At 43.2% G+C, this 12,401-nt stretch overlaps 1 protein-coding gene across 1 annotated transcript in view; it reads left to right on the forward strand.

Annotated features, from left to right (window-relative positions):
* LOC102959469 (A disintegrin and metalloproteinase with thrombospondin motifs 12) overlaps positions 1-12,401 on the forward strand; it is a 301,054-nt gene that overhangs the window by 159,481 nt on the left and 129,172 nt on the right. The window contains exons 4-5 of the mRNA XM_042956966.1: positions 268-464; positions 1,312-1,395. Coding sequence (XP_042812900.1) covers positions 268-464; positions 1,312-1,395 — 281 coding nt within the window. The remainder of the gene's footprint in view (positions 1-267; positions 465-1,311; positions 1,396-12,401) is intronic.

Consider the following 12,401-nt stretch of genomic DNA (forward strand, 5'->3'; position numbering starts at 1 on the left):
CTGTCCCTCTCTCTCTGCTCCTCCCTTGCTGATGTCTCTCTTTCTCTAAAAATAAATAAACTTTAAGAAAAAGATGCAAATTCCAGTTATCTTGGTCATAATCATTTAAATTGATCTCTTCTTCCATTTCAGTCATGTATATAAGAACCTTGCATTCCTACAATGTTAAACAGAAGTTAAACTTATGGCCTTGCATCTTGACAAGCAGAAGTGAGTAGTATATGAGAATACATAGAGTTAGCCCACTGTCTTCTCCTTCATGTTTAGACAGTCTTGCCACCTCCCAGACACTAGAGCAACAGCGAGAAAAGTGGGAGAGGAACCACTGGCCCAGCAGAGGCCTGTCTCGGCGTTCCATCAGTAAAGAGCGATGGGTGGAGACACTGGTGGTGGCTGACACGAAGATGATTGAGTATCATGGGAGTGACAATGTGGAGTCCTATATCCTCACCATCATGAACATGGTATGTCAGACCCTGGAGTGGGGACAGGCAGCTGGCAAACAGTGTCATTAGATATGCTCTACCCTCCAAAAATAAGAGATACCTTTTTTGTTCTTTCCATATATCTGTATCTATATCTACCTATATACATATAGATATAGATATATATACATATAGATATATATATCTATATACATATAGATAGATATAGATATATGAATCTATTCCCTGCCTAAGTGAGGAAGGATGGAAATTCAGGGCTAATTATTCTGTCTCTTAAATGTGTGTATCCTAGGGAAATTTGGGATTTGTCATATATTTTCTACTGGGTATTGCTCAAGTGACTCAATCCTTTTAGTGTGACTTTATCTCATCAATTTATGTTGGCGCACAGATAAGTAAACTGAGGCAAAGAATTAGAACATGCTTTCCTCAAGGTAGTTAGAATTAGAATTGGAATAAAGTTAATGACCCCCCTAATTCCAGACTTCCCTTTTGTATCCTTGGTGTTTCTGCCTTCCCAGAGAGAGTGTTAGAGAGAGTGCTAGTCTTATGGAGACGGGAAAAGGTATTTGACTAATGAACTGATAATACAAGAGAGAAAGACTATGGATCAGGGAAAGGGTCAAAGGGAAGAAAGGCACCAGTCCCTCAAGCACGCAGCTAGTCAGTCACCTTGGAAAGGTTGCTGTTAAGTATCATAGTGTGGATTGGGCCAGGGGGCATTTCTCACTCTTTGTTGCACTCCCCCCAAAATTCCTAAGCTATAAAATAACATTTATTTCAAGTGCATCACAGTGCTATTTCCCCCCCTACTCTGGTATTTACCTATGCATGTGAGCTAATGGTTTTCCATTTCTGACTCTAGGTCACTGGGTTGTTCCATAACCCAAGTATTGGCAATGCAATTCACATTGTTGTGGTTCGGCTCATTCTACTTGAAGAAGAAGAGGTAAGGAATAGCTTCTCCACTCTACTGTCCTGCATCCTTACCCTTACCCTCCCTACATCTTTTTTCAGGAGAGCTCTTGAGAGATGAGAAACGGGACACCAAAAGGTGTTTAGAAGCCCAGTAAGAAAGAAAATAATATTTCTGTATTATTTTCTTGGGAATTTGGTGCTGTCGAGTGGGAGATGGAGAATGTTTCTGAGGTATATGTCATTGGACTCATCTGATGGTCATTTCATCTAGTAACACACAAATCAGGTTTGCAGCAGTGACTAAGAGTGTTCCACAGTGAAAGAGACTAAATCTTGAAATGGTTGCATGGTTTCAATAAAAGTTGGGAGCAACATGGAAATGTTGAACCCTTTATACTGTTTATTTACCTCTTGCATAATTAATTCTTGTCCCTCAACTCTGGACTGTCTTGTCTCTCTGCACGTTTCCCCTTGGAAATGTCATCTGTTCTCAGAGATTTACATGTCTTCTACATGCTGAGACTCTCAACTGATACTTCAAACTGAGACCTTTTACTTGAGCTCCAGACTCACATCCAGTTGCCTCCTTGCCATCTCACCCTGGACAGGCCATAGTCCTGGCAAACTTAGTAAGTCCGCAATGGAATTCTAGATTCCTCTCTGCCCCGATCGTCTCAGTTCTGCCTCCGCCTGACCCCATTCTCCAACCCTCTGTGTTACCCATTTGAGTAAATTTTGCTACTGCACCATAGCATAAGCCTAGGAGTCTTGAATCCTGCTTTTCTTCTCTTCTACATTCAACAGCAAGGCCCACAAGACTACCTTCAAAATACATCTCAAAGTCACCCACTGTTCATCATTTCTACAGTCATTATGTTGCTTTAGGTCTTATTGGTTCTTATTGCAGTGAACTCCCAAGTGCTCTTCCTATTTTAAGACTTGCCCTCCATAATCCATTCTCTATGTAGCAGTTAGAATGATAATCTTAAATGCAAATTTGTGTTGCTCCACTGCACAGAATTGTTAAATAGCTTTCTGTTGTTTTTAGAACAAAATAAAAAAATTCTGCCATGTCCTGCAGAGATTTTCATGATCATCATGCCTCCATCCACTCGTCTTTCCGTATGTCACTCTCTGCCTTGTTTCCCAGCCTTGAACACCCTGGACTTGAACATCCAGATAGGTTCTGGAACACACAAGGCCCTCTTCAGCCTCATGGCTTGTGTGCTTATGTTACCCAATGCCTGAAATACCCCTTCCTTCACCCTACTGATGGCTGGAACTTCTTACCTGTCAGACCTCTGTTTACTTGCTGCCTCTCTCCAGAGAAGTCTCAGTGGCCAACCTACTCAACTTTGCTTGGTCTTCTCCATCACAGAATGAAGTTTACTCCTTTATTGATACTGCTCTCTCAATTCATTAATATTCTGTGCCTTTGTTTACTCTTTTCTTGTTTATCTTAGCCACCATCAGAATGTGAATCCCTTCTTTATTATTATTAGCTATATCCCAGCACCTAACAAACAAATGAATGAAGTGAAACTTAATGAGTTAATGAACCAACCAACTTGATGGAATGTCTTTGCAATCTATAGACCTTACCCAGCAGCTGAATATGTGAAGAATGGCATCATTCAACTCTCCCTCAGCAAGAGACCTGAGATCAAAATGCTCACGGCAAGATTTATGGTTTTCTGGCCTCCACAATCAGAAGATTTAAAAAACAATAGTATCTGGAGCCTGGATCCATTTTCCTTTCTCTCTCCCCTACCATCCCCCAGTTTCCTAATCACTCAAGCATACTTTGGGTATCTCAGAATATTGATGGATGTATTATTTTCCTTCCTGTGAACCTTTTGTTATGAAAATTCATCCAGTGATTAGAAACCAAGCAAAACAAAAGCAATGTATCCTTTCAACTCTAACATGACCTATCTGATTCTATGAGACTGTAACCTTGATTATTATTTACTATTGATTAGGGCCCAGACAGTAAAGTTAAGTATTAACTGACAGGGTACAAATGGTTCTTGCCTGGTAGAGATGAAGATAATTTGTGTCGAGCAGAGAAGAGAACTCTGAAAGTTGTGGTTTTATGGATCTCTGGAACATTAACTGATTTTGTATCTAATTTAGCAATCGTATTCCAGCATTCTTTCTTTATAGTTTCACCAACTATAGTGACATCACTTTCCTATATCTGCCTTTGAACTAGCTTGGATGTTAGGGAAAAATCTGTTATAAGATGGCCAACAGGACTGATAAGGGAATTCCAGTCCTTGTCAGAAGACACCGCTTCTGGGATTTCCTTCCTACCCTGCTTGGCACAGGTGCCAAATTACTACTAATGAGGGATACAGAAGTCACAGACTATAAATTGTCCCCTCTGTTGATGCTCTGGGCTCAGATCTCTGGAGAATGATCTCCTCTGGGCCCACCGGTGTAAAATAAACCTCCTTCCTTCCAAGATCTCCGAGTGCCGCTAGGTTCTTCTGCCAGGTGTGTTATGCCCAGAATTCGTGATCCCCAAATACCGCCAGGGAACCGACTCCGATGTAAAAGCAAAAGAGCCTTTATTCGAGCTAGTTCGAGCTCAATCCCCTACCTGCACCGACACAGCAGTGAGATACCAGGGAGAGAGAGCGAGTTTCAAAAGGACAAAGGTTTTATTGGGGCCTAGGGGCAGTTGGTGAGGTAATGGCTATGGCCTCAGCCAATTGGCTGGGGAAGGGTCCAAGTCCTGTCAGGCAGGCGAGGAGGGGGGTTACTCAAGGGGAGGAGGTGTGGTCAAGGTGAAGGACACAGAACAAGATGGAGTCGGCCGGCGTAGGCCCGCCCTTTCAGGTGATCCAGACCAGTTTCCATAACATGGACATCTTGTCTATCTTCTTATTAATGAGTTAAATACATTCCTATCATGCTTACTATATATTTGTATGAGAATTACATTTTTAACTTTGTAAAAATTATGCTTTGATACTTTGGAAGACAAAATTTCACTATTGTGTAATGGTCTGGCCTATATGCATGCTTAGCTGCAGAATATGTAGAAGTTTAGGGTTTTCAGACCAAAAAAAAGAGAGAGAGAAGAAGAAGGTTCTTCTGAATGTGAAAGGGAAAACCTTTCCCCTCAGCAGTGCCACTGGTAGTGCTAGTCAGACCTCAAATTGTGGCTTCCATGGATCAGGCCCTTGCAGCTCCACATCTCTCTGTCCCTGGGAAACAATGCCACTTGGAGTCTGTGGAGGTCTCCCGATTGGATGTGGGGTGACCCCATAGTCTGGAGGCCGGAGGTGCAGGCAGCGAAAGAATTCACAAGGCAGAACAAAGGAGATAGAAGTTTATTGAATACACTGCAAGGGAACAGTGGGCAGGACAGCAAAGGAGAGACTCTGTGCCATAAGGCAGTGGTGGGGGTGGGGGGGTGGGGGCTATAGTTAAGGGAGAAGGTAAGGAGGTATGGGAACGTATGTAATTTTCCTTTTTTGGTATCTGTGTCCAGGGGTAAGTAACCAATGGGTTACCAATGACCCATTGGTCATCCAGGGCTTATGGATATTTTGAGGTGGGTTGCCTAATGGGCCTGTTTGTATTCAGCTAGGGAATTGGAGGTTGCTGTGGGCCCTTCTACCTTACTCATGGTTTTATTGTTTGAAGTTGGTTACCTAAAAGCAACCCTTACAAAATCCTTTGAAAGAATTTGATTGGCTGCTCTCTGACTCCATCACAATTACATTATTTTTCTTCTTCCTGTCCTCATTTTGCAAGAGCAGAGACACAAATGATTTGCTACAAAAAAATCCATGGCTTTCTTCCTTTTGCTTGCCAAGTATCTTCCTCATTCAGGCTTTTATAGAATCTCCAAGTAGTACAAGGTTCATAATTTGACGGTAGAATTGCTGGCTCATTGAAGAGTTGCAATGTGCAATTCTCATTTTTGTGATTCCCAGATAGTGGCTCAAGCTATTCTTCAAATCTTTGACTAATGAGCAGCCCCAACCACAACAAACAATGATTCCAGCTTTACCTATCATCAGGGAAGCAGCCAGAGGCATGTGAGCTATTGGGAGGGGACTCCTCTGAGCAGGAAGACCTGAGTTCTAGTCTTACTGTGCATTCATCCAGTAGGTAATTCTGCAAAGGTGAAGTGACATCACTGTTCCATACCCTGTTTTTCTCCATCTGTGAATCAGAAGAGAGTTGTGGTATATTAGCTGTATGTCAAAAGCTATGTTGGCCTCTAAAGATACAAATACAAATATGAGTCTCATTTTCTGATTCTCAGAGGCTTAGAGTCTAATGAACAAAAGCACAAAATAAGAAATTTTCAAATTGAGATTGCCATGAGTATAAGAAAGAGTAAAAGAGCACCCAGATAGGGGAGGCTAAGCTGGGTTGTAGAGGAGGAGAAGGAGTTAACCAGTGAGGAAGGACATTCCAGGTAGAGGGACCTGCGTGGTTAGTAGCTTGAACACTTAAACTAGCACTTTACATATGAGGACTCATCATTGCGAACACTGATAATGAACCCCGAAATGGGAGCCTCAATAACCTTGCTGTGAAAAAAGGAGACAGGACTGTGCGGGGGACAGGAGAGAGAGAGGAGAGCTAGTCACAACCTGCTCACTTCCATGCAACAGGTTTGTTGCCTGTTTCTGTGCTGACATCATCGCCCTTCCAGGTGTGGAAGCCAGAGATCCAGAGGACAACCATGTCACCTCCTCCCACCCCTCATATCCAGTCCATCATTAGGGGCGGCCAATTTTATCTGATTCTTTCCGTTTCTCACTTTAATTCAAAAAAACAGTTATCTTTTTCCTGGGCTACAGTTGTGTTTACTTTGGTCGACTTGGATTCCTTTTGATCTCATTTTCTCATTGCCGCCAGGATGATGTCAAAATGGTAATCTGGGGTGCCTGGGTGGCTCAGTCCATTAAGTGTCTGACTCTGGCGCAGGTCATGATCTCACGGTTCATGAGTTTGAGCCCCGCTTCAAGCTCTGTGCTGCCAGCTCAGAGCCTGGAACCTGCTTCAGATTCTGTGTCTCCCTCTCTCTCTGCCCCTCCCTTGCTCATGCTGTCTCTCTCTCAAAAATAAATAAACATTAAGAAAAATGGTAATCCAATCATACCCACTCCCCCCCCCCCCCCGCATCCATTCTCCACCCTGCCCCCACCCCTGGTTTAAAGCCATACAGCGCTTTTATGAGTCCCTCTCTCATCTCTTACTATGCCCCCTTTACTTTCGGGATAGAGCAGTAGTCTTCTCCTCATGGTTCTCCTGCCACTGGTCTTGTTGCCTGGACTGTCTTCCTTCCTGTCTTCACTTAGTTGACACCTTAATCCTTTAGATATCAGCTCAAGAGTCAGTTCACTGAGGAAGCCTTCCCTGACCTCCATGCCCAGTAAGATTCTATTATACACTTTCACAATGCTATGTATTTCTTCTTTACAGCACATATCACAGTTGTAATTTTACATCTGATTGATGCACTTCCCTTCATTAGTATGTAAGACTTAAAGGCGGAGGCTGGGTCTGGTGTTGCTCACCATCTAGCCCTATTGGTATGTAATAGATAAGGGAAAGAGTGAGCACATTAAATCAGCAGTCAGGACAAAGATGAGGGTCAGCTGCTGTTATGACAAGCCTGGTAAGGGATAGAGCCCATATAAAGGGATTTGGATCAAATTCTGTGGGAGCTTCTGGATGGTTTCAAACTAAGAGATGAAATGGAAAGAAAGTCATTAGAGAGATGGTTCTAGGGCTCTATGGAAAGTGATATGAGGTGGAGAATGATGAGGTTTGGGGGTGATAGTGGGTTTCATGGGGTCTGGAGCTGATGGCCAAGAAAGAATTCTTGAAGACGTCTTTGGTGCAAAAACATGCTTTTATTAAAGCCCGGGGACAGGACCCATGGGCAGGAAGAGCTGCCCCAGACCCTGTGGAGAGACTGCTTATATATTTGGGAGTTGGGGGAGGTAAAGTCCAGGGGAAGTTTCCAGTGAGATTTTCGTATGCTAAAGAAGACTCCCAGGATCCTGGAAGCCTAGCTATTGTCAAGCTAAGGTTGTTTTCCCTCTAGCAAAACATTAACATTAAGATAGGAGGGAGTTCCCTGGAGAAAAGTCTTACTCAGCCAGCCTCAAGTATTTGTCAATGAGCTGCAGGTTATAAGGAAATTTAATTTTATCTGCCATTTTCCTCTGCCTTTGTTTCCCACATCAGGGAATACTGAGGCAGGGTCTCTGAGGTAGGCCTCTTCCATAGTGACTTTCTACAACTCTCATCTTTCTTATTCTAATCACATCTGACAGCTAACACCATTTTGGGGCTTCATTTTTTGTGGTAGGTTCAAAAGACACTATGGTTGATGTGTAAAGTGAAGTTTTTATTTGTCATTCACTGCTACCTAAAAACCACTATGGATTTTCATCACGTTTTGAGAATAAACTAGAATGATCTGAGACGGTATTAAATTTGGAGCAACCTGGTGGCTTCCTCAAAGACTAGGTGGTCATATTTCAGACCAGTGGAAACTGAAGTGCTCAAAAAAATTTGCTGGAAGGACATATCAGGCATACTGAGACATTGTGGGCCATGAAATCACAGTAGCTTCAGATATGAGCCCATGTGCTCTCGATTCCTATTCTGCTTTCCTGTAGCCCTGAACCAAGCTCTCATTGTCATTTTATGACCCTAATCCTATCCTTTGAACTTTTTATTCTCCCTTAAGTACTTGGACACAGACCTGGCCTCAAGCCCTTTCCACTTTAGACCAATTCATTCGATGGCCTCCCTGTTCCCCTTTTGGGCCAAGGGTTAGGGATAGGATTAGTCCCCTCCCTCCAACACTTGTGAGCAGTTGACATCAAGGAGAGAATCAGATTTATCATTAGTCCCTCCCCTTTCCAGCTCTATGATCTTTGGTAGGTTATTTGACACGTCTGTGCCTCCATTTCTTCATTCTGTAAAATGGGGATAATAATATCTACTTCCTAGGATTGCTGTGAGAATCAGACATGTTAATTCCTGCATTAGTTAGCATAGCATCTGGCTTGTAGAAACCACTCAGTAAATGTTACTGTTGGTGTGATACTTCTTCCTGTCATCATCATCACGTAGGCCCAACCACAACCCTGTATGTTGCTGTTATGCTCATTTCACAGATGAGGAAACCATGCAGAGTTGTTGAAGGAAAATAGAAAATCTGAAGGACAAGATTAGGGTCATAAGCTGGGATTCCTTTTAAGAACAGGATAGAGAAAAAAGAGGGGTGGGAGTGAGCTGGGATGAGGTCAGATGGGTCGCAGTCACTGTGCCATCGGGGGTGGAGCCTGAGGGTGTCAGGCTGGCTTGAAAGAGCGGTGGGAGGGCTGACAGACAGGAAGATGGTGACTGTTTTCAGAGAATGAATTTCCCTCTTGGTCTCCAAGTGATTTAATGTTGGGTTTCCTTTTACGACACTCTAGAGTTAAAGACCTGTTAGCTTTGGGAATTCAGGCTGGTGATTTCCCCTTTCCCCAGGGGGATTTCTAGGTCTGTATTATGCTATATAATCACAGCTCTTTTGGGATAAATGTCAAAAATATTGGCAAAGAATTTATACACTCATCACTTCTTTTTTAATCAAGACTTTTTGTCTGATAGATGAATTATTCCTTAGTTTTCATGTAAAACTTTGTACTATTTTCTCTTCTCTGTCCAGTATCTTTTTTCTTAGGAACCTAAGCCTGGCTGGCAGAACATAATCCAGGTTGTGCTTTGAATCACAAGCTCTTACTAGGAATTCCAAGGAAATCCATACAAGATTTTTTTTTTTCATTATACAGAGAGCTTACCGAGAGAACAATTTATAGCAAAAGCCACATTTTGCAGGTTCATTTCCTGTCTCCCACTTGGGGCTGTTTCTGTGAGCTGTTGCAGATTTCCTTGAGGTCTTCTCCCTGATAGGGTTGAGTACTCAAACGAGTAGCAAAGAGGAAGTTGGACCCATTTGAGAAACTACGGTGAGAAGAAAAAACAGTGAAAGAACAAAAAGGAAAATCTATTTTTGTTTACAGAGGAAACTGGGTGTAAATTAGCATGGATGGGGGTCTGTGTTGACAAGCTCACATAATTACAAGGATGCTTTATGGAACATGCTCAAGTCTCCCCATATTCAGTGAGCCAGTATGACCTCCCCAAAATTCTTCTGCGTCTTGGGCATGCTTGGGGCTCGTGGTTTTGAGGCATAGTTAATTATGCTTCTTGGGGCTCCTGTGATCAAGTGCATTCAAGAAACTAAATGCAATGAGTGTTTCCTGGACTAATGAGACTTGGAGAGTAAGTCTTATGAGACTTGGAGAGTAAGAGGCTGAGGGAGTGCAGAAAAGTTGTGCTCACTTAAAACCTCCTGGAAGAGTCATGACATTTAGTAGAAAAGTCGTAAGGGATCCTGACGACACGGTTACTGAACTTGTGTTAAATATCACATATTGTAGATGGAAGTTCTACACAGGGACAAGGTACCAGCTTGCAATGATCCACAAATGATTAGCAAATGATCAGCAACTTAGTTAATTATGCACTTGCTTTGTCTGTAAAAAAAAAAAAAATGACAAAAGCAGTAGGGAGAAAGCAAGCAGAATTTTGGGGGAAGACTTTAGTTCCTAACATTTTATTTTTTCATCGGTGACTAACCCTCAGGTTATTCCAGAATCGCTTTGTAGGAATGTTGGGATGTGAGAACATATTGTTGACATCTACTTTTCAGCTCCTTTTCCTCTCCTCCACTCCCTCTGCCAGTAGTCCCACAGCTAGCAAATCTCAACAACCACGCTGATCCATGTGTGTAGATGGTTCAACATTAACATAGTTCTCATGACTCCATAGTCACCTTTTGTCCATTCTCCTCATTTTTGTCGAGAACTATGAAAGGTCTTAGATTTTATTCTCCTTGTGAGCTCACCAGTTATCCTGCCATGCTTTCCTGGATGCGATGCTGGGAGAAGATGTGAGATTTCTGGGTTGGAGATAGAGGACTTTATTACTCACAGCACAGCATGAGGCAGGAGCTTCATGTTTGCAGCTGCCCCTCTTGTCCCTTCAAGGGGGTGAAAGGGGCAGCCTGGGTGGATGCTGTGCACACAGTGGGTTTTATCACAGTCCTTTAAAGGAGGTTGTGAGCAAACCTGTCAGCTTGTGCCCCAGAGGGAGTCATTATCCTTTTTATTCTAGATAGCAAATAAATCTGTCCTCTTCCGTGGAGGGGGACATTCTTTCTGTACTCAAGTCTATTTCCACACAACATCCTTGGGGAGATATAAAAGCTGTCCATGCTTTTGCTCAGATGATGTGAAGAAACATGAGTGATCCACGTAGAACTGCCTCCCAGCAGTTCCTACCTCAAGGCACCAAAATTATTATTACAGATGGTTTTTGCTCTGTTCTTACACTTCTGACCCCTTCTCTTCGCTTCTCTAATCCACAGATCTTTCCTCTTTACTGATCCACCACAAAACCTCTTACCCATGTGAGCTACACTTTTGTCTGGCTCAGTGGATGTATTCTTCACCTTTTCTCCATTCCTTGGGGGGTGGTGCACAGCCTCAGTTTAGTCTGTACACCTGCCATGTGCCAGGCTATGTGCAGTGCCTAAGATAAGTAGGGGAATACGCCTCAGACCTTGTTCTGAAAAAGCTAAGGAGGAAAACAGGCACACAATTTGATCATTTTAACCTAGGGCAGCAAGTGCTGTGAGCCAGGTATGTGCAAGATAAACTGGCAGGACCCTAATCCAGAGTGAGGTCAGGGAAGGCTTTCTGGAAATGCTCAAATTGAGTCTTAAAGAATGAATGGATGTTAAATATGTTGAAGGGGTAAGAAAGGAGAGAAGGCCATTTTAGATAGAGGAAAAGCTTGAAAACAGCAAGGTAAATAGACCATGGTGTGTGGCATTTGGTGGTGGGGGTGGGGGGAAGGGGGGTTGGAGGTAATATCAGTAGTCTGTTGCCAGAGCATAAACTGTGAAGTTGCATGCAGGTGAAGGGAGAGCTTCTTAGAGGTCAGGCTTTGAAGAGTCTTGAGCCACGGGTCATGATATGGGCAGACTCTGGTTTTGACTCGATCAGCCTGGCAACAACAGAGGATGGATTTAAGAATGAAAAAGAAAGAGGGAGAACAGTTCAGAAATGATGCAAACAGAAACTCAGGCATGAAATGATCAGAGTTTCAGCTAGGGCAGTTGGGAATAAAAATGGAGGGGAGGTAGATTTAACAGCACCTGAGGACAGATGGGGAAGCAGGATATGGAGGGAGAGGAGACCAACAGGTGGACACCGGTGTTTCTAAGGTTAGACCACTAAGTTGATGGCGTTTCAACTTCGAGGAAGCAGGAAGAATAGCAGGTTAAGATTGTTGGGGGAGGATTTCAGGGATGGCTGAGTGGTGCCATCCAGAAGGTGTCCATCAAGAGATTTGGGTGCATGAGTTTGCACTCTAAGAGAGGTTTGGAATGAGATGTAGATTCAAGAGTCAGCAGCATATAGGTGATGTCCCAAAATCTGACTGTGATTGAGAGTGAAATGAGCAGTGAGCCAAAAGAAGGACAGAAGAGCCTGGGAGGAGCCTGAGAAGTGGTCAGAGAGCAAGAGGAGGATGGAGAGCTGGGGGTCTCAGAAGTAGAGCATCTCTTCCTGTGTTTGTCTCCTCCCCAGTGTGACCTGGGGGAGAAGAAATAAGCAAAAATCATCCACTGGGCTAATCGTTAAATCTTTCCTATTGTTCAAGCAAAAAGTTTAGACTTTTTGAAGTCTAAACTTACAGAAGTTTCTAGACTTAGAGAAGTCTTCAACAGTTTGGAAATCACTAGTCCTGGACTAGTAGCTGCAAACCTGGGTCGAAGCCCAGCTCTGCCAACACCCGCTGTGTGACTTGGCTAGAGTACTGCCCCTCTCTGGCCTGCATTTCCTCACTGTTGAAGCGAGAGGATTGGATGCCTAATACCTAAGGCCCTTCAGGGAAATGAGCTCTTAGTAATTTATGGGAAAACTGGAAGCA

The sequence above is a fragment of the Panthera tigris genome, chromosome A1 (genome assembly GCF_018350195.1).
Source record: "Panthera tigris isolate Pti1 chromosome A1, P.tigris_Pti1_mat1.1, whole genome shotgun sequence".
In the NCBI taxonomy this organism is placed as follows: Eukaryota; Metazoa; Chordata; class Mammalia; order Carnivora; family Felidae; genus Panthera; species Panthera tigris.